Source organism: Danio rerio, chromosome 16 (genome assembly GCF_052040795.2).
Source record: "Danio rerio strain M-AB ecotype USA chromosome 16, GRCz13ab, whole genome shotgun sequence".
In the NCBI taxonomy this organism is placed as follows: Eukaryota; Metazoa; Chordata; class Actinopteri; order Cypriniformes; family Danionidae; genus Danio; species Danio rerio.
In genome coordinates this window covers 57,450,001-57,472,786 of record NC_141036.1, presented here as the reverse complement: position 1 = coordinate 57,472,786, position 22,786 = coordinate 57,450,001, and the positions used below count along the sequence as shown (strand labels likewise).

The window sequence follows — 22,786 nt, the reverse complement described above, 5'->3', positions numbered from 1 at the left end:
TAAAAAAATAAAAACTCCAAATTAAGCAAATTTACTTTAAATATTTAAAATAATTAAAAAATAAAAGAAAAAGGCTAAACTTGACCTGAACTTTTTTATAAATAAAAAAAATGAAAGAAAATAAACCATGAAAACTAACTAGAATAAAAATGTATGACAAAAATCTTTCAAATAAATAAATTAATAATTAAAAAAAAAAACTCTAAATAAAATTACATTAATCTACGATCAATAGGTCAGTCTACATTCCTACTCTCACCTATGGTCATGAGCTTTGGGCAATGACTGAAAGGACAAGATCTCTGATACAAGCGGCCGAAATGAGTTTCCTTCACAGGGTGGCAGAGCACACCCTTATAGACAGGGTGAGGAGCTCTGACACCCGGGAGGAGCTCGGAGTAGAGCCGCTGCTCCTCCACATTGAGAGAAGTCAGCTGGGGTGGCTCAGGCATCTGTTTCGGATGCCTCCTGGAAGCCTACCTAGGGAGGTGTTCCAGGCATGTCCCACCGGGAGGAGACCTCGGGGAAGACCCAGGGCACGCTGGAGGGACTATGTTTCTCGGCTGGCCTGGGAACGCCTCGGGATCCTCCCAGGAGCTGGAGGAAGTGTCTGGGGAGAGGGAAGTCTGGGCTTCTCTCCCAAGACTGCTGCCCTCGCGACCCGGCCCCGGAAAAGTGGAAGAAAATGAATGAATAAATAAAATACATTCATTCATTTTCCTTTGACTCATTATCGATTTTATTAAACGATATATATAATAAAATGGCTAAAGTTGAAGAGAACATTAACTGAAAATAGAAAATAAACCATGAAAATGAATTAAAACTGAATAAAATCAAAAAAAGAATAAAACGACTCCGATATTTAAAAAAAAAAAAAAAACAACTCAAAAATTAAACTTGAACTGAACTTTAACTAAGAAAAAAAAAAAAACTAATTAGAAATTAATTTTAAAAAAATTAGTACAAAGTACAACAAATGTAAAACCCCAAATAACCTAAATTTTACTTGATATATTAAAACATTCATTTATTTTCCTTCAGCTTAGTCCTTTATTTATCAGAGGTTGCCACAGCGGATTGAACCGCCAACAATTCCAGCATATGATTTAAGCAGCGGATGCCCTACCAGCCACGACACAGTACTGGGAAACACCCACACAGTACAGCCAATTTAGTTTATTTAATTCCCCTATAGCGCATGTGTTTGGACTGTGGGAAAAACCGGAGCACCTGGAGGAAACCCACGCCAACATGGGGAGAACATGCAAACTCCACATAGAAATGACAACCAGCCCAGCCGGGACTTGAACCAGCGACCTTCTTGCTGTGAGGCGACAGTGCTAACCCATCAAAAAGTTGAATAAAAAATAACATGAATTTATTATAACAATTGATGTAGTCTTTGTTATGATAAAACAATATTTGGCAGAGATACAACCATACGAATATCTGGAAATAAATTATTGCCAAAATTATTTAATTTAAATCAGTACAATCCATATTTTGGGACTGGGCTGTGGCGCAGTGGGAAGCACTGTCACCTCACAGCAAGAAGATCGCTGGTTTGAGTCCCGGCTCGGTCAGTTGGCATTTCTGTGTGGAGTTTGCATGTTCTCCCCTTGGTGTGGGTTTCCTCTGGGTGCTCCGGTTTCACCCACAAGTCCAAACACATTCTCTATAAGGGAATTGAATGAACTAAGTTGTGAATTGGATAGGTTAAATTGTCCGTAGTGTATGAGTGTGAATCAGTGTGTATGGATGTTTCCCAGTGATGGGTTGCAGCTGGAAGGGCATCTGCTGCGTAAAACGTGTGCTGGATAAGTTGGCAGTTAATTCTGCTGTAGCGACCCCAGATTAATAAAGGGACTAAGCTGAAAAGAAAAAGAAGGAATAAATGAAATGATATTTTGGGTCACTTATAAAAGTACAAAAAATAAAAAAAAATACTTAAATTTTACTTGATATACATAAAAATAATAATAATAAAACTATAAAAAAAATCAAAACAAAATGGCTGAAACACAAAATTACCTAAATCACAAAACCCCCAAATTACCTTCATTTTACTTGATATCCTATAATAAACAACAAATAATCATTAAAAAAAACTCTCTCTCTATATATAATATCAAAACATACTGCTAAAGTTAAAATGCAAAAAGAAAATAAACAATAAAAAAATAGAATAAAAACGAATGAAAAGTCTCGCTCGTATATTAAAACACTGATTCTAAACCCACACGCTCATAAAAAAAACACAATAAGATCTTCCAAAATGCGCCCAGATTTATACAATAATGACAGAATTTTCATCAGTTTCTGAAATGTTTCTTTAAAAGTTTTGCTCTTCATTCATATAAATACTGCAGTCTCAAATCCAGCTCTTCCTCGGGTCAAAGAAACCCAATCCTGTCCCCAAAAACACAAACAAGTGCAATGAAAAGGCCATGAGGCGTCTGAAGAGGCAGAAAAGAGGACGATCTCCTCTCAAAGGCAAAAAATTCTTAAAAACAGACCATCCGCAACACTTCGAAAGCAGAATATAGACATGGATGAATCTTTAGAGTCACATTAAAATATATAGATCTGATTTCACCACGTCTGGGAGACTACTCTACTCTGTGTGCATGCAAACGAGTGTCTGGTTTTGATATACATCACTGATCTGAACGGAGAGTCGCAGGACAGTGTTTGATTCTATTGAAGTGAATCATTGACTTTAGACTCTGCATAGTTCCTTTGGGACACAATCACAAACAGTTCCAGTGTGTTTCCATCACACTGGCAGTAAAGGTACAAAAGTATATAGACAGGTGTGTGAGTGTGTGTGAATGCAGAGCTACAGGTGAAGGCTTTCAGGAAAATGCGTTAAAGGAATAATCCACCCAAAAATGACAACAGCATTTCACTTAATCTGATCGCTGAAAACAATTCAGGACACAATAAAAACAACTGTGTCATAATTATAAAGTATGTTAAAATTAAGAAGTTATGACTATTTAATTTTATAATTTATACTTGCTTCAATTTAAAGTAACTTAGTAAGTCTTAATATATGTACCATAATTTCTAATTTTGTAATAATAATGTCTACGAGTTCTGACTCTCTTCGTCTATTTTTTTTTTCATCACAGATTAGACATATTATGCTACAATTGTTATATTATTTTACAATCTAACATGTTTACGTTGCCACACTTAAGCCTTTGGTTATGATTATGACATTTATATTATAATTTGGACTGCTGTAGTGTATTTTTATTTCATGTCTGATTTACCGTGCCAACATTTTAACATCTGATCTTCTACTTTATGGTTCCCAAAGGAGTTGGAGGTTGTGAACCAATTACAGGGGGTCGCTTAGTGATTTCCAAAACTACGAGTTATTAAAGTATTAGAATTACCATATATTATCCATAAACCACTGAAGATGTAAATAGTAGTTAATAGTTGTAAAAAAAGCAACAACATGCTAATAACAAGCCATCAGCCTTTCAATAATTCTTTCATAGGACTGGTGTTTTAACAGTTGAAGTGAGAATTATTAGCCCCCCTGTTTATTTCTCCCCAATTTCTGTTAAACTGAGAGCTTATTCAACTTATTTCTAAGCATAATAGTTTTAAAAAACATTGTGTGTGTTTTATTCACTAAATCATTGACATCATTTGTGAATTTGGCAAATAAAATCCTGTAATTTTTACAAACATTTAGTGGTTTTGATCAGGACTGAGGTTGATTAACAGATTTATGCAAAAAAAAAAAATTGGAAAATTAATATTATCTGATGCATTTTTACAGCCAGTAGATATTCTCATCCCAAACATAACAAAAGGGTAGCAAATTTGAACAGTGCACAAGGGTTAAATCAAGTTTAATTTTATTATATTGGTTATTTTACTCATTTAAATTAGTCTCCATTTTTGATAAGACCTTAAAGAGCCCATATTATGGGTTTTTGAAAATTCCCCTCCATGTAGTGTGTAACACAGCTCTAAGTGAAGTGAAGTATCCAGCTAAGGCTTAAATCTGTAAGAATACAGTGTTTAAAACTGTTGATTCATCTATAAAAGAGTCGAATCATAGTGCTTCAAACGAGTCGCCTTGATACCGACTCATTAGGTGTTTCGCCATGACGTACGAACGAAACAAAGTTTTTCACGTGCACGCGCAAACCCGGGAGATTTCAAACCTGAGGCCCCGCCCTCTGACGCAGTAACCCAGACACACACACACACACACCCACAAACACACGCACACCCACAAACACACGCACACAAACATGCCGGTCGATTGAAGTCACACTGCAGATGGATATATTGAGTCTCTACCCAAAGATGAAACATCAGCATTATAACCAAGCAGTTGGAAACTTCTGGAAGCTACATGCTACAAAGAATACTTCATCTGAGTTTGTTAAAGGAAGGATCAGTAAAGAGTAACTGATGGACGTCAGGATGGGTTTCTTCCTACATTTCTCAAGTGTAAGTACGTGCGGTTAAAGTTGTTGCCTCGTTTACTCTAGCTTGCAAATGTATTTAGTTGTGATTTGTTACTTGTAACCGCGTGTACTGTATCAGGTTAACTGAATATATTATCTTATCGCGTGCAAAGTCACGTTAAAAACGCGACGCGTGCTGTTTGTTTATGGAGCTCCGTGCTAGAGTTCTGCTCCCGCGATTTATTCGGAAATGTATTCCCGCGCCGCAGAAATCTGGCGCGGGGAGAGAGAGAGAGAGAGAGCGAGAGAGAGAGCGAACGAACGAACGAGCTTTGTGTACTTTGTGCTGTGTGTGTGTTTTTATCCAGACAGCTTGGCTGTCTGGACTGTATACTGGGTGATATTTGGTTGTGTTCTCCGCTCTAGCGGGACCGGGCCCGGCGGGCAGAAAACGGAGCGGGTTCTCAGGCTAAAACCTGGCGGGTGCGGGCTGAAGCGGGAGCGTTGTCATCCGGAGGTGTGTGTGTGTTTTTGTGTGTGTGTGGTATGGCGAGTACACGACTGTCTCCTTCGTTCGGTTATCCGTGGCACTATCCACTGGCCATAGTGTGGCAGCTAAAGTCCACGCCTACACTATCGAGCGTGTATGAACTGTGATTACTTTTTAAATTGCTGATTAGCTATTGGCCATTTCCCTCTCTGACTGAAGGCAGTCGACCAATCGCGACAGACTGTCATCGGTCCAATCAGCGCAGATTAGCTCCGCGCTAAGGAGGGGTTTGGGAACAAATGAATCACTGGACGATTCATACAGGAGTCGCTGGGATAATTAGGTAAAAATAAATGCAGATTATAAGACCATGAAAGTGTTTTTTGACCTTGCATGCATATTAGACTGTTGTTGGAGACCCTTACAACCAAGATATGACCTTATTTCATGTATAATATGGGCTCTTTAACTTTTTGTGCAGTTTTTTAATCTCATACTCAAACAATTGCGTAACAATCATGACTTCCTTTACAATTTTAACTTTTTGTGGTTTCTTCTCAAGAATTGGGTTTAGAAAGTCAATGCTTTGATGCTCTTATAATTTCTATGGAAAAAATGAGCACATGTATTTGAACAAGTAAATAATACCAAAACTGTGTGATTTTTGCATGAACTATTCCTTTAAATCAAGACCTGCGGATCATGCTCAGAGTGATCACCAAAGCGCTTGAGTGCATTTAAAGGGAATAATAGGTTATTAGACAAAAAATATTCTTTGATATATATATAAAGTATGAGCAAAAACAATCTCAACCAATCAAATTGGTCGCTCTTTTTTGGTGTAAATAAAGTCTTAAACATCTCTAAATGTCTTTGTGCAAATACAACGAGTTCTCCTGTTTTTTTTTCCCCGTTCTGTGCGTTATTGAATATATATGAATGGTCCTCTATGGGTCAATTGGGTGTCAATGGAATAATAATAATAATAATAATAAGCCAGTGTAAATACATACCATCTGACTAATAAATATAAGAAAGGCCATCATGTGACCGGTTTGATATTGCTTTTGATAAACGAGTCAAACTAAACCAACACTGGCTCATTGGGGAAAATGTGCACAGGCCTACACATTTGAGAACCAAGAAAAATGTGCTCATGGGTATATACGTCTGCATTTTGTGTGCAAAACGAATGCTACGATGCTAGATTTGAGACACTGAGTGCACCAGGGTTGCAATTTATGTGTGAAACAAATGTCACAATGCTAGATTAGGGACGCAGAGTGCATCAGGGTTGCATTTTTTTAGTGTAAAACGAATGCTGAGATGCAAGATTTGGGACAATGCACCAGAGTTCGAGTAAAGAATGGTTAAACGAAATTCAATAAAAGCACATGAGGTCCAGGTAGAAGATCTCATTTATTTATGTAATTTATTTAAAGTGGTGATGAAATTAAAGCTACTTTATCGATTAGTCATAAAATAATGATTACAAGTATAGTTATTTATCATCTAATACACTTATTGCTATAGTATAAAATAGCTATATTAGTAACCAGACTAATGCACAACGTCGTTTAATATAAGCATATAGTGATTTTGTTTTTCGTCACTTTAAATGCTCACGCTTTTGACTTTAATATTAATTTTTTTATCTTCTAATTTAAACGGTTAAAATAAAATTGCCTATTAATTTCCAGTGACTTTATATTATTTAATTGCATTTTTTTAAAGTAGTAATTAAGGCTCTTTACAATTATGTCATGGTTAATTTATAATTATGGTAATTTATCATTTAATACACAATAATGAGAATATATAATAACATATTTAATATACTATAGAAATAATTAAAAGTGAGACACAGAGTGCACCGGGGTTCGAGTACAATGACGAATGGTTCCAGATAAAAAAAAAAAAAGCACATGAGGTCGAGAAGACCTAATTTATCTCATTTATCAATGTTAGTGATGAAATGATAATTATAAGTATAGTATATTTATCATCTAGTATAGTTATCATTATATTTAAAAGTATAAAAATAACTATACAAGCATCCAGACTCATGTACAGTAATGCCACGTTGATCATAAGCATGTTGCAGTTTTAAATGCCCATGCTTTTGACTTCCGATAATATCATTTTTTTCCATATCATAAATTAAAAAAAAGAAAAAAAATGTCTTGCAATTTCGCTATTAATTATTTATTATTGATATTATTATATTATATTATTTATTGTAGTTTTTAAAGTCCTAATTAAGGCTATTTATAATTATCATGTCATCACTAACTGTTTATTATGGTCATTTATCATTTAATATTCTATAATGATAACTACAAAAATAATTAGACTTGGGGCGCATAGTGCACCAGGGTTCGAGTACAGTTAAGAACGGTTCCAGGTAAATCAAAACCCAAAAAAGCACCCTCTGGTGGATGCTAACGTATTTGAAATTTTAAAAAAATGTACACAGCGAACTCTGGTGGATTTTTTACGAGAAATTACATGTATGAGAAAACTTGTCCCTGTAATGCATTTGAAATAGTAAAAAAAAAAGTTCACATCGCCCTCTGGTGGATTTACAAGAAATGACACTTATGAGAAAAGTGCCCCAGTAACATATTTGAGATAAAAAAAAAATTTACACAGCGCCTTCTGGTGGATTTACGAGAAATTACATGTATGAGAAAATGTGCCCCAGTAACGTATTTTAAATCGTCAAAAAATTTTTACACAGCACACTCAGGTGGATTCACGAGTAATGACATATGAGAAAACGTGCCCCAGTGTAGCATTTGACAGCAAAAAACGCTACACAGCGCCATCTGGTGGAATTACGAGAAATTGCACGTACAAGACAACGTTTCCCAGTAACACATTTGAAAGAAATCAAAAAAATGTACAGAGCGCCCTCTGGTGGATTCTCGAGAAATGGCACGCATGAGAAACGTGCCCCCGTATATATTTGAAATCGTCGAAAAAAATGTAAACAGTGGACTTACGAGAAATGAAACATAAATAAAACATGCACCAGTAACATATTTGAGATTGTCAAAAAAATTCTACACGACGCCCTCTAATGGATTAGTGTAAACTGCAAGCAGACGTAGACCAGGGTACACATTTTTCTTGGTTCTCAAAAACACAGCCCCGAGCACATACTTCCACTGAGCCGGGGTTTGAATAAAACACAACACGTCACAAAAACAAAGGCAACTGATATAAACGAACACAAAAGAGCTAGATGTGAAAATAAAAAGGCATACAGTATATTCACCTGAATGTAGTGAGACTGAACAGTTCGACCGTTTTGAATGCATAGATCTGTTCTCCTCGTGTGGAATATTATTATTATTATTCCACGGTAAATGCTGGAGCGGCAACATCTACTTCACTGACTCGTGTTCAAACCAGACCTGAAAATACTAGTAAACCTGATAAATTATTCGAGCTAATTCATCGCTTTGTTGTCGGAAATAAAGTATTTGAATCGCATCATGTCTGGTAAGAACACAGTGCTAAGAGCTGTTCACACCAAGAATGATACCTATAACGATAACTACATTAGCATTCGAAGCAATAACACAATAACTGTTTTGATGTATCATAAATGCAGTTTGCTGTCTGTCACTTTAAATGCTCATGCTTTTATTTATATATTTATTTTGACAATATTAATTTGTTGTTGTCATGATTATGATATTTTATCTCATTATTTAGACTGATTTTTAATTACACACGTGTTTTAGCATGTCATTACTATTGCTTTTATTATCATACTTTGTTATTTATTTTTGGTATTTTTTGGCATAATTGAGGATTAAGTATTATTAACCAAGGTTATTTATGATTTAATTTACTTTAAATATAATGATAACTACATCACTAATTATAATTATATGCACAATAATGTTTAATATTAATATTATATATTGTAGTTCTATTACATGCTCATTCATCTTTTTACAATATCCGCTGTGTCATGATTTTGATGTTTTATCTCTGTTTTAAACTCTTACACTTTTTATACCTAATTTAATTTCTTTATCTCGTAATTTAGACGGACTTTAATAATGCATGTGTCTTAAAATATCATAATTATAGCTTTTTATCTCATACTTTTGACAGGGTCTCATATTTATTTCATTTTTTTAAATTAAGGGTATTTTCTGTCCATTAGTGATGAAATAATAATTATAAAAGTATATTTATCATCTAATATAGTTATCACTATAATGACACTCATATATTTTTCAAGAAACCAGTATTCAGCTTAAAGTGACATTTAAAGGCTTAACTAGGTTAATTAGGCAAGTCATTGTATAACAGTGGTTTGTTCTGTGAACAATTGAAAAATATATTGGTTAATATTGACCTTAAATTGGCTTTTAAACTGCTAAAACGTTTTTTATTCTATCTGAAATAAAGAAAAATAAAGAAATCTGTGAAAAAAAAAATATTTGGGATGAAAAAAAAAAAAAAAAAGAGGGCGGGTAATTTTATCTTCAACTGTAAATATAATTAATAAATCTATCATCCCTGGTGTGAACAGGCCGTTAGGCTTTGAATTAACACAACAAATGACAAGCAAAAAATATTAATAATAATAGTAATAATAATAATAATGGCTATTTTTGATCGCTCCCTTTCGTCTTCTTTATTTTGGTTCATAAACAGTTTTGGTTTTCCTGCCGTTTCCTGCAGTTTTGGCTTCCAACATTGTCATTTTCAGAGTAGTTTCTCCCGCTCCTCATCCCGCAGACAGACAGACAGTATGTTCTCTCTCAGGGGAGGAAGGGCTGGTCCTCGTCCTCATCCTCAGGAGCGGGTCCCGGGTCACTCAGACAGCGCATGAGGCATTTCGGCGGGTCCTCGTCTCCTTCTTTCTCCTTTCTCTCTGGCAATTTCATGGTCAGGCCGCCTTCCTCATCCTTCTCTTTGCTCTGCTTCTGCTGCTTCTCCTTCTTGCTTAACTCGTCCACTACATTGACTGATTCTGGGCTCTGTGGTGAAGCCAGGTCCACTTTTATGGTTGGGATGCTTTCGGTAGTGGTTTTCATGCCCCAAGCTTGAGGATCTGAGAAAGAGGAGGAGAGAAACTGAATGCAGTGCAAAGAGTATCTAAAAGAGCATTACATAAAACGAATGATATCTGTTGTTTTTAATATGGATTAAAGTCAAAATGAGATGAAAAAAGTAACAAAACATTGTTTTAGAAAAGCTAAGATGCTAAAGCTACATGTGATTAAAATTTATTAACTAAAACTTGTCATGACCACCAGCGATCAAACCTTTATGGATCACTGGAGAACATTCACATTTACATGGACTACAATCCTGCCTCCATATGGACTACAAGTCCTGTCAGGCACCACACACACACCTGTTCCAAGCCTCCTTTGCTTAGAGGCACACAGCTGGGCCTGCTCATGGACTGATTACACTCATATACTGCATACACAGCTCACTCTGACACCCTCATTGCGGAGTCTTGTTTATCCGGACTGTTAACATTATGACGTGTTTTCCTTGCCGTCTGTGTTAGAACTTTGCTTTTTGTTTTGTTTGTTTTACGTTGTCTGCTGCCTGCCTGTATTGACCACTTGCCTGTTTTTTTAAATACATATATATATGTGTGTATATATATATATATATACACACATACACACACACACACACATGTTATGTGAATGGGATTTTATTTAAAGGCGCCTTTCATGACACTCAAGGTCACCGTACAGGACAGCTAAAACAATCAATTCAAATAAAAACACAATAGAATACAATACAAGCTTTAAAAATGCAATCGGGTCAAAGAGAATAGGCTGTTCTAAACAGATGTGTTTTGAGTCTGGGTTTAAATTGTGAGAGTGTCTAAATTACGGAGATCAGGGGGGAGTGAATTCCAAAGCTGAGGAGCCGAGTGGCTGAAGGACAGAGGCGGACAGAGGGAACAGTGAAGTAAATGGAAGAAGAAGACCTGTGTGTTCGAGAAGGTGTGGCGATATGAACAAGATTAGTAAGGTATGGAGGAGCAAGATTGTGGATGGCTTTAAAGGTGAGAAGAAGTATTTTGTAGTTAATTCTAAAAGAGATGGGAAGCCAGTGAAGCTGTTGTAGAATGGGTGTGATGTGACAGACAGAGTGGGTTTTTTGATAATACGGGCTGCAGCGTTTTGTACCAGTTGTAATTTATGAAGAGTTTTTTTTAGGGAGGCCAAACAGAAGGGAATTACAGTAATCTAAACGGGATGTGACTAAACTATGAACAAGAATGGCAGCTGAATGAGGTGTGAGGGAAGGACGTAAACAACTTATATTTCGAAGGTGTAAATAGGCGGACCTGGTGAAATTATTAACATATGCAGTAAATGAAAGGGTGCTGTCGAAGATGACCCCCAGACTCTTTACCTGAGGATATATATATATATACATACATACAGTTGAAGTCAGAATTATTAGCCCCTTGAATTAGACCGCTTGTTTATTTTTTTCCCCAATTTTTGTTTAACAGAGAGCAGATATTTCTAAACACATTTCTAATCATAATAGTTTTGATAACTCATTTATAATAATGGATTTATTTTACCTTTACCATCATGACTGTAAATAATATTTTACTAGATATTATTCAAGACACTTCTATGCAGCTTATAGTGACATTTAAAGGCTTAACTAAGTTAATTAGGTTAACTAGGCAGGTTAGGGTAATTAGACAAGTTATTGTATAACGATGGTTTGTTCTGTAGACTATCTAAAACAAATATAGCTCAAACAAAAATAGCTTAAAATAATTTTGTCTCTAAAATGGTGTTTAAAAAGTTAAAAGCTGCTTTTATTCTAGCTGAAATAAAACAAATAAGACTTTCTCCAGAAGAAAAAATATGATCAGACATACTGTAAAAATTTCCTTGCTCTGTTAAACATCATTTGGGAAATAAAAAAAATAATAATAATAAAAAAAAAATCGAAGGGGGCTAAAAATTCTGACTTCAACTGTATATATATATATATATATATATATATATATATATATATATATATATATATATATATATATATATATATAATTTTTTTTTTACATTTTAATAAATAAAAAACCTTCTGGAAAATGACAAAAAATATTAAGAAAACTCAACATGCATTTAATTTTATTAATTTAAGGTGTAATAATTAATAGATCCCATTCATTTTCTAAAATGTATCTATATTTTGATAGAAATATATATGTAAATTATATGAATTATATATAAATTTAAAAATCTACCCAACAAAAAAATTGCATAGTTTTGTTTTCATGTATGTGTGTCTGTCACATATACACATAATAAATATATGTAATAAATACACATATATTATTAAAACAAACTTTTATTCTGCATGCACACACACAAAAAAAACAATCAATCTTTGATTCATGGGATGTTCTTTATATAATATAAATAGGTTTTTTGATACATTTTTATAAAGAATACATTAATTTAATTGAAATGTGATGAACCACTTGATGGCGCTGCTCTACAATATTCCACTTCATTACTGAGAGGATTTCACTTCATCAGAGCAAAAGAAAAAGATTTCTGGTCCACTAAAGCATCTTAAATCATATGTGTGTTAAAGAGCGGAGTAAACAAACACATTACCTGAAGCCAGTCGAGCTCGAGAGATGGTTGGCGAATCAGGAGGTGGAGCGGGAACGGTGAGGTAATTATTCATCTGCGATATCTGAAAACAGACAATAAATAAAAATTTAACAAAGACTTTCAAATAAAGCATTTATGCACCACCAAAAGCATGTTTAGGGAATACATTTCTAAAAAACATGACTATTTTATAATAATACATTAACAATAGGAAATAGGAAAAATATTGCCATCAGCTCAGCCATAGTAGGTTTGAAAATATCTGCAAAAAATACAATATTGTGCATCTCTACTATTAATTTCTTAATTAATACTTTTAATTAAGTATTTAAGTTTAAGTGTGCTGATTTTCTTGATTTGTTTTACCTTTTTAAATAACTATATTGTGGTATACAATAGAATATCATGATGACCACCACTATAATCAGCCTATATTGTATAAAATATGACAAACATAATATATAAAATACTTTTTTTTTTTTTTTTTAAACATAATTTTGCTGAAATTCTGATTATATACAAAACACAAATTAATAACGCCCGGGTTATCAAGACAAGTTTATTTGTATGGTAAATTTTATGCCCCATTGTAATTTAAAGTGCTTTACATAAACGAGAATATTAAAAGAAGCACACAATAATCATACAAGATTAAAAGAACTATGAATTAAAATAAATAAATAAATTATATATATATATATATATATATATATATATATATATATATATAAACAAACAAAATAAATAAATTAATTGACATATTAAAACAAATTAATTTACTAATTAAATTAAGCACACCAATAAGCATACAAATAAATAAACAAAATTAAATATATAAAACAAACCAATATAAAAATAAATTTTTTTATAAAATGTATTAAATTAATTAATTAATTTAAATAAAAAAATAATAAAATAAATAAAATAAATAAATAAAAATAAATAAAAAATAAGTAAAATAAATATAAAAAAATAAGTAAATAAATAAAAATAATAATAATATTATATAAAAATAAATAATAAATTAGATTACAAATTAAAACAAACCAATAAAAATATAAATAAATACAAAAAATAATAAATAAAATAAATAGATAAAATAAATATATATAAATAAGAATAAAGTTAAAATAAATTTATAAAATAAAATAAATAAATACAAATAAATATAAATAATAATACATAATTAAATGTACAAAATAAAATCAATAAACATACACATAAACAAACAAACAAAATAAATAAATATAAAAAAAATGAATAAACAAGCAAACAAACGAACAAACCAATACATATATAAAATGAATTTTTTTTTTAAATAAGATAAATAAGTTTGCAAACAACAAAACTAATATTGAATGATGAATCAATTATAGATAAACATCAAACCTTCTTCTCCAGCTCTATCATTTTCTTGCGCTTGATGATGTCGTTCCAGCCGTCCTCATACGGATCGGCCACCAGTGTGTGTCTGTTGTAGGAGCGCAGCTGAAAACACACAAAGATGAGAATCATGTTTAAACTGTATCAATCACACACACACAGACTAAACCCACACACTCACTCTCATTCGTGTTTTCTGGAGGTTTGTGCGCAGAATCTTCCGGATCTCCTCCTCTCGAGCCTTGGAGAGCTGCGGCAGAGCGCGATCAGCAGGAGGCTTCTTAGGCTGAATGTTCCTGAAAAAAATATTAGACAGTTTGTTGTAGTTGTTGTTGTTGTAGTTGTTTATTCTGTTGTTCATTAGTATATTTCATCCTTGTTTATTTATCATTTGAATTCGTATTTGTGTTGGGTGTATAGGCCCATAACATCTGCCAGGGACTACAAGTGAACACTAGCTAATTTGGTTCCATAAAGATTCTTGAGGGATGTTAATTAATGTACACTTTTATGAACTACTAAGATAATTAAAGCATCCTATAAAAAAATGTATTTCCATAAATTATTCTAAAAGACACGCAATCATCTACGAGTACCGAAAAAGTGGAGTAGAACATTAAATACATTTTTAATACATTCGTTTTCAAATGTGAGATTAATTTAATGGGATTCTGATTGGTCCAAGATGTTAGGGGTGGGACTTACTGCATGGAGACGGTGGAGGGCAGGGCGGAGGGCAGTTTGGCCCCGCCTCCGCTCTCAACCAGCTCGATGGCCTGCTTCATCTCCATCTTGTGGTAGAAAGCGATGAGTTGTGGCTCTTTGGAGCGTTCGCCCGCTATCAGGCACTTCTTCACGTACTTCTTATTGAAGCGGTTCAGTCTGGAAAAAAAACAAAGACAATGTGAAGCTTTATGTGTTTCAGGTGTTTTTATTTTCTGAAGTCTATTGTATGAACTTAAAGGGAGTAGTTAAGCCAAAAATGTAAGTGCAAACCCTTTTACACAAAAGAAGAGATTTTGTAGAATGTTGGAAACCGGTAAACATAGTAGGCATAGTAGGAAAAACAAATACAATGAAAGTCAATGGTTACCGGTTTTCAACATTCTTTCAAATAATGTAATATCTATTAACCTTCCTACAGGGCTAAAAGTGACTTTGCACTATGCGTTTAGTCTTGTTATAAATGTAAATGTGTATGAATATTTTTATTAGGATAACTTTTTTTTGCTTTCTTTTGGTGGTAAAAAGTCTAGATATATTAAAATATGTAAAGAGGGTCATTTACCCCCGAAAAATGGCTATTTTATCACTACAGTGGTTAAAAACCCTACTTTTACACAAAAGAAAAGATTTTGCAAAATGTTGGAAACCGGTAAACATAGTAGGCATAGTAGGAAAAACAAATACAATGAAAGTCAATGGTTACCGGTTTTCAACATTCTTTCAAATAATGTAATATCTATTAACCTTCCTACAGGGCTAAAAGTGTCTTTGCAATATGCGTTTAGTGTCGTTATAAATGTAAATGTGTATGAATATTTTTATTAGGATTACTTTTTTTTGCTTTCTTTTGGTGGTAAAAAGTCTAGATATATTAAAATATGTAAAGAGGGTCATTTACCCCTGAAAAATGGCTATTTTGTCACTACAGTGGTTAAAAACCCTACTTTTACACAAAAGAAGAGATTTTGCAAAATGTTGGAAACCGGTAAACATAGTAGGCATAGTAGAAAAAACAAATACAATGAAAGTCAATGGTTACCGGTTTTCAACATTCTTTCAAATAATGTAATATCTATTAACCTTCCTACAGGGTTGAAAGTGTCTTTGCAATATGTGTTTAGCATTGTTATAAATGTCTTTTTTATGAGAACTGTTTTTTCTTTTTTCTTTGATTAGTTTTGGTTTAAAATTTAAAAAGGGGGTAGTTCACCCAAAAATGACAATTTGTTCAAAGTCCTTACTAACCGTTTTACACAAAAAGAAAAATGCTGAAAACCAGTAATCATTTACTTTTATAGTATTTGTTGTTCCTACAATGAAAGTCAATGGTTACCGGTTTTCAGCATTCTCCAAAAAAAACTTGTGTTCAACAGATGAAAGAAACTCATAAAGGTTTGTTACACATAAATGTTGAATAAATCATGATATTAGTATTCATTTTGGGTGTGCCATCTCTTTAAGTTCACTTAAATCTGATCTCCTATGACAAACAACCAAACAATAGCTGAAGAACTTGATTTTATTGTGTTTCCATTGCTCTTTTTGAAAATCGAGTTGCATATGGTGACTATTAAAGCCAGTGGTTTGACGTAAGCTGGTAAAGAGACAGAAAGATAACAGCAGAAGCACTAGGAGTGCAACAGATGGGAACTGAGAACTGTAAACCACACAAGGACAAAGAGCTTTTAGCACATTTTCCCAGTTGAGGTAAAAGCTGTAAATAATGTAAAGCTGCTTGGTTTAAAAACAAACAGAGCTGTATGCATGTACTGGTTTAATAAAGTGCACTACCTGACAAAAGTATTGTTGCTTATCCAAGTTGTAGGAACAACAAATAATAACTTGATCTCTAGTTGATCATTTGCCATCGGATGTGGCTTGTATGAAAGGCAAAGGCCTCTAGATTATGCTTTTTAATCAAAATAAAATATGATCATGTCTTGATTTTTAATGATTTCATAAGGACAGTAAGGTCTGACTTTGCTCAGACAAAAGTCTCATCATTGAACAGAAATAATGTCCAGTATAGAATATAAAGTCCTGCTGCAGTGGAGACAGAATGAATATTGTGTCTGACTCCATCATGAGCTTGGAGGACTGCATCCATACATCTCTGACATGACTCAAATCACTGATTAATAAAGTCATCTGGAATGGCAGAGAAAGCGTTCCTGCAGGACTCCCAGAGTTCATCAAGATCCTTCGTGTTTATCTTTAATGCCTCCATCTTACCCCAGACATGCTCAATAATGTTCATGTCTGGTGACTGGGCTGGCCAATCCTGGAGCATCTTGACCTTCTTTGCTTTCAGGAGCTTTGATGTGGAGGCTGAAGTATGAGAAGGAGCGCTATCCTGCTGGAGAATTTGCCCTCTCCTGTGGTTTGTAATGTAATGGGCAGCACAAATGTCTTGATACCTCAGGCTGTTGATGTTCCCATCCACTCTGCAGATCTCTCACACGACCCCATACTGAATATAACCCCAAACCATGACTTTTCCTTCATTGAGCTTGACAGATTTCTATGAGAATTTTGAGTCCATGCAGATTCCATTAGGTCTTCAGCAGAAAAATCGACCTTCTGCCACTTTAACTAGAAGTATCTATCTATCTATCTATCTATCTATCTATCTATCTATCTATCTATCTATCTATCTATCTATCTATCTATCTATCTATCTATCTATCTATCTATCTATCTATCTATCTATCTATCTATCTATCTATCTGCATAATTGAGTACACCTCATTTTAAAAATGAATATTTTTCTCCATTTCTCAGTAAATATAGGCAATGTATTTTCGTGCATTTAAACAAAACAGGTTTATTAAACAGAAATATTTATTAAAATAATATTTTAGTCACCAAATCTATTTAGAAATTGAAAGATAATACAATTAATTCATTTAAATTAATTAATCAAATTAATTTTAATACAAAATATTGCATATATATATATATATATATATATATATATATATATATATATATATATATATATATATATATATATATATATATATATATATTTTTTTTTTTTTTTTTTTTTTTTTCACCTAAATTTTTTATATTTTCTTGGCTTCTGTTGAATTTTGCTCTTTTTAAAATTTGTATTTAATATTTTTCTAAACCATAAAATTGGGTGTACTCGTTTTTGGACCACTATCGTAAGTTGTTTTATTAGATTTGGCTTCAGTGCTGACTAATCTAATGTATTAGCACAAACATAATATTGTATAGCTTCCTATTTAAAATATTCATTTAAAAGAAGGATTTGTAAATGGTGTAGCTATACATGCTGAGCACTCTATGAATATACAGTTGAAGTCAGAATTATTAGCCCCCTGTGAATTTTCTTTTCTTTTTTTAAATATTTCCCAAATGATGTTTAACAGAGCAAGGACATTTTCGCAGTATGTCTGATAATATTTTTTTCTTCTGGAGAAAGTCTTGGTTGTTTTATTTTGACTTGAATAAAAGTAGTTTTTAATTTTTTAAACACCATTTTAAGGACAATATTATCAGCCCCTTTAAGCGTTATTTTTGTTTCGATAGTCTACAGAACAAACCATCGTTATACAATAACTTGCCTAATTACCCTAACCTGCCTACTTACCCTAATTAACCTAGTTAAGCCTTTAAAGCCTTTACACTTTACGCTGTATAGAAGTGTCTTGAAGAATATCTAGTCAAATATTATTTACTGTCATCATGGCAAAGATAAAATAAATCAGTTATTAGAAATGAGTTATTAAAACTATTATGATTAGAAATGTGTTGAAAAAATCTGCTCTCTGTTAAACAGATATTGGGGAAAAAATAAACAGGGGGCTAATAATTCTGAATTCAATTGTATACATATAAGATTATAGATATATACATGTACACATTTTAAAAAGCATCTTATTTCTTGTTTATATAAATATTTGTTACTTGGTCTCACAGTTTAGGTTTATTGTTTTAAACTTAAAAAGTTTCAAAGTTCTTTACATTAGTCTGAAGACAGATCAAAACAGTTTTGACACAAAAATCACACAAAAAATCATCAGTATGATCTAAAATAACATAACAGAATAATACAAATAGAATAAAACTGATCAATATCAAAAACAACAAGCAAATGCATGACTCATTCTGATTTCATAAAGTAATAATAAAAACAAATACATAAATCTGATTAGAAAAAAAGCTAAAACTTCACTTATTTTAAATTTATTGAAGTAATATTTACGTACTTGTCCTTCCAATGGTGATGTCCGTAATGTCCACAGATGTCCTCGATGCCAGTGAGCAGATGGTCCAAGAACTGTAGACAAGACACAAATAAATTAGATGAGGTTCAGAGATCATAAAGCACAATTAGCGCTCAGACAGAATCAGATGGAGATCAACAGAAGCTGCAGCTGAACACATCTCTACACTGAAGCGGACAGTAGAGAGATTCATGCCAGTCACTCACAGATGTAAACGTGATCAGACGTTCATGCAAATGCCCGTTTCCATAGCAACAATCAGCTTGATGAGTGGTGAATAAATGCCAATTTGTGAGCAAAATGTTCTTTGCGGACTCAGAGTTTGTGAATTTAAACTCCCAGATGCAGACTGTAAACATGGTTCACTACCAGGTCAACGCTTTATATTAGGGCTGGACCACATATTGATAACACTTTTGAACACTACTGCATTGTTTCCCTGACCATAATATAACAAATTCAAGTTATTTAATGTATTATCTTTATAAAGTGCCAGATCACACCAGAAATCATTTAAAGTTCCTTCCTACAGAACATCTCTATACTTTGCCCTTTTATTAAACAAACAAAAGAGCCTCATTGTAAGTATCTTATTTACATGTCTTTTCTATCTATGGTGAATTTCAGCTCCAATGCATTGTAAAATATGCTGCTTCCACCATAAAGAAAGCACAAAATAATATTGCTTAGCTATGCAGGCGGAAGTAAATAAATCCTGCTTTTAACTGTGCTAAATTCCCTTAAACATACTGACAAACGGTGTAAAATAAAAAATTAATTAATCATAGCATTTCAATAATGAGCTTAACTTTTTTTTTTTTTTTTTTTTTTTAGCAGTGGAATGTGATCCTGAAACATTCATATTTTACATGAAGGAAATGAAGTGTTTTTTTTTTTTTTTTTTAAGATGGTTATCCACATTTTCCAGCAAACTTTTTATTAATATGATTTTTTAAAATGAACCTTTTTAGTCAGATATTTCCAATTCTTGCTCACTGGCCACTTTATTAGGTACACCTATCCAACTGCTTGTTAATGCAAAATTCTTAATCAGCCAATCACATGGCAGCAACTCAATGCATTTAGGCAAGACGATCTGCTGCGGTTCAAACCGAGCATCAGAATGAGGAAGAAAGGTGATTTAAGTGACTTTGAACATGCAACCTTGAGGCGGATGGGCTACAGCAGCAGAAGACCACACCGGGTGCCACTCATGTCAGCAAACAACAGGAAACTGAGGCTACAATTCACACAGACTAACTAAAACTGGACAATAGAAGATTGGAGAAACGTTGCCTGCTCTGATGAGTCTCCATTTCTGCTGCCACATTCGGATGGTCGGGTCAGAAGTTGGCATCAACAACATGAAAGCATGGATCCATTCTGCCTTGTATCAACGATTCACGCTGGCGCTGGTGGTGGTGTAATGGTGTGGGGGATATTTTCTTGGCACACTTTGGGCCCATTAGTACCAATTGAGCATCATGTCAACGCCACAGCCTACCTGAGTATTGTTGCTGACCATGTCCATCCCTTTATGACCACAGTGTCTCCATCTTCTGATGGCTTTTCCCAGCAGGATAACGCACCATGTCATAAAGCGTGAATCATCTCAGACTTGTTTCTTGAATATGACAATGAGTTCACTGTACTCAAATGGCCTCCACAGTCACAAGAGCTCAATTCAATCTACAGCAACAGCGTGATGCTATCATGTCAATATGAAGCAAAATCTCTGAGGAATATTTCCAGTTCCTTGTTAAATCTATGCCACGAAAGATTAAAGCAATTTTGTAGGCAAAAGAGGGTCCAACATGGTACTAGTAAGGAGTACCTAAAAAAGTGGCCGGTGAGTGTATTCTACAATACATTTTAGTTAAATTATTTTTACAATATATTTCTTTAATATACTTAATTACTGTATCTTAATATAATATAAAACAGATGCAGAGGTGTAATATGAGCTGGAAACATTGTGTATAGATTATAGGTGGGATTAGTCACGACATTTGCTCCTAAAATGTTTTGTCACCTGTCTTTCTAATAATACACCAAGCTGCATTCCTATATAAAACTGAGTGAACATACAAATGACCAGCAGATGGCGCTCACACACACCCTTTAAACATTATTACTGGCTTATACACAAACATTAGCAGTCAACAAATTAATTCAATTGTTGTAATTAACTCACTTAAAAGCCAAGCTTGTTTTGGTAGGAAAACTATTAGCTTCCATTAAAGTGTGAATAACTTCGGGACTAACAGATTAAACAAATGGCATATTCACAGTTTACAATAAGGTTTCATTAGTTGATATATTTACTAACATGAACAAATTATGAACAATACTTGTACAGCATTTATTAATCACATGTTAACATTTACTGATGCATTATTAACATCCAAATTCATGCTTGTTAAAATGACCTAATTAACATGAACTATCAATGAACGACTGTATTTTCCACTGACATAAACAAATACTGTAATAAATGTGTTATCATTGATGTTAGTAAATGTATTAACTTATTGTAAAGTGTTATCAACGCATCAAATATTGCTGAAATCACTGACAAACCTGTGTGTGAATCTCCTCATTAATGGATCTCTTGGTTTCTTGTTTCTTCTTGACCGCCAGCAGGTCCACCAGCGGTCGAATGGTCATTCCCTGCAAAACAAGGGAGGAATTGAGAAATGCTCACAGATGAGCTAATTTACATGCAACCCATACAGATGCATTCATTCACAGCATACCGAGTCGTGTGGCTTTTATTTGCATGCACTGATCAGACATCGTAATTTAGTAATTAAGATAGAAATACATGCTCTAACTCTGACTCTAAACAAAATTATTAAATATATTAAAATATCAAAAAGAATTAATAAAATATAATGAAGTTAATGATATTATTTTATGATGAATAAATAATTAAAAACTTTATTATTAGAATAATCTTAAGTGTTCTAATTCTGATTACAAATAAATGAAATAGATAAAAACAAACAAAAAAAAAACTTAATACATTTTTATTTATAATATATTATTTACTTTTATTTTAGGAATGCTCACAGATGAGCTTATATACTGTGCATGCAAATCATACAGATTCATGCATTCACAATACACTGAGTCATGTGGCTTTTATTTGATTGCATTAATCAGACATATTAATTTGGTAATTGGGATGGGAATAAATGCTGCTAATCTGATAGCAAATAAATAAAACAAATACAACAAAAATGCTTTATTTTTATAAATAAAAATTACAATAAAACATATTAATTAAAGTTAATATTATTAATTGCATTACTTAGTAATTACTAAAATAATTTAATTAGTTTATTATTTAAATACAATTCTGATTCCAAATAAATGAAGTGCATAAAATAAAAATTAATAAATAAAAATTATAAAATTAAATAAAAAAATGTTTATTGCTATCAATAAACAACAATAAAAATAATTTTATTGAAGTTAATATTATATTATATTATTTTATAATTACTAAAATAATTTAAATATTTTATTATTAAAATACAATTCTGATTCCAAATTAATGAATATAAAGCAACAAAATAATTAAATAAATAATATTAATTAAACATAATAAATTAGATTATAAAACATTTTATTATACATTAACAACAACAAAAACAGCATTTTATAAAATAATATATTACATATTTTATAAGAACTATAAATATACATTATATTATTTTATATTTAAAATATTTAAATTTACTTTATTAAAATCGTCATAAATGTTTTAATTCGGATTCCAAATAATAAATACATATTAAAATAAAATAACTGATAAAACAGTTTACAGTTAATACAATTTTA

General features: G+C 32.7%; 1 protein-coding gene across 3 annotated transcripts in view; it reads right to left on the bottom strand.

Annotated features, from left to right (window-relative positions):
• Positions 1-22,786, bottom strand: part of slc9a1a (solute carrier family 9 member A1a) — a 407,815-nt gene that overhangs the window by 322,091 nt on the left and 62,938 nt on the right. The window contains exons 6-12 of one of the 3 annotated variants that reach the window (XM_087288024.1): positions 21,521-21,610; positions 18,923-18,993; positions 14,667-14,843; positions 14,143-14,257; positions 13,968-14,066; positions 12,579-12,660; positions 9,268-10,012 (exon numbers count right to left, since the gene is read on the bottom strand). In XM_087288024.1, coding sequence (XP_087144150.1) covers positions 9,720-10,012; positions 12,579-12,660; positions 13,968-14,066; positions 14,143-14,257; positions 14,667-14,843; positions 18,923-18,993; positions 21,521-21,610 — 927 coding nt within the window. In that variant the 3' untranslated portion in view covers positions 9,268-9,719. Of the gene's footprint in view, positions 1-9,267; positions 10,013-12,578; positions 12,661-13,967; positions 14,067-14,142; positions 14,258-14,666; positions 14,844-17,713; positions 18,032-18,545; positions 18,994-20,412; positions 21,611-22,786 lie in introns of those variants that run through there. The other 2 variants (XR_015512081.1, XR_015512082.1) reach the window with 2 other exon arrangements.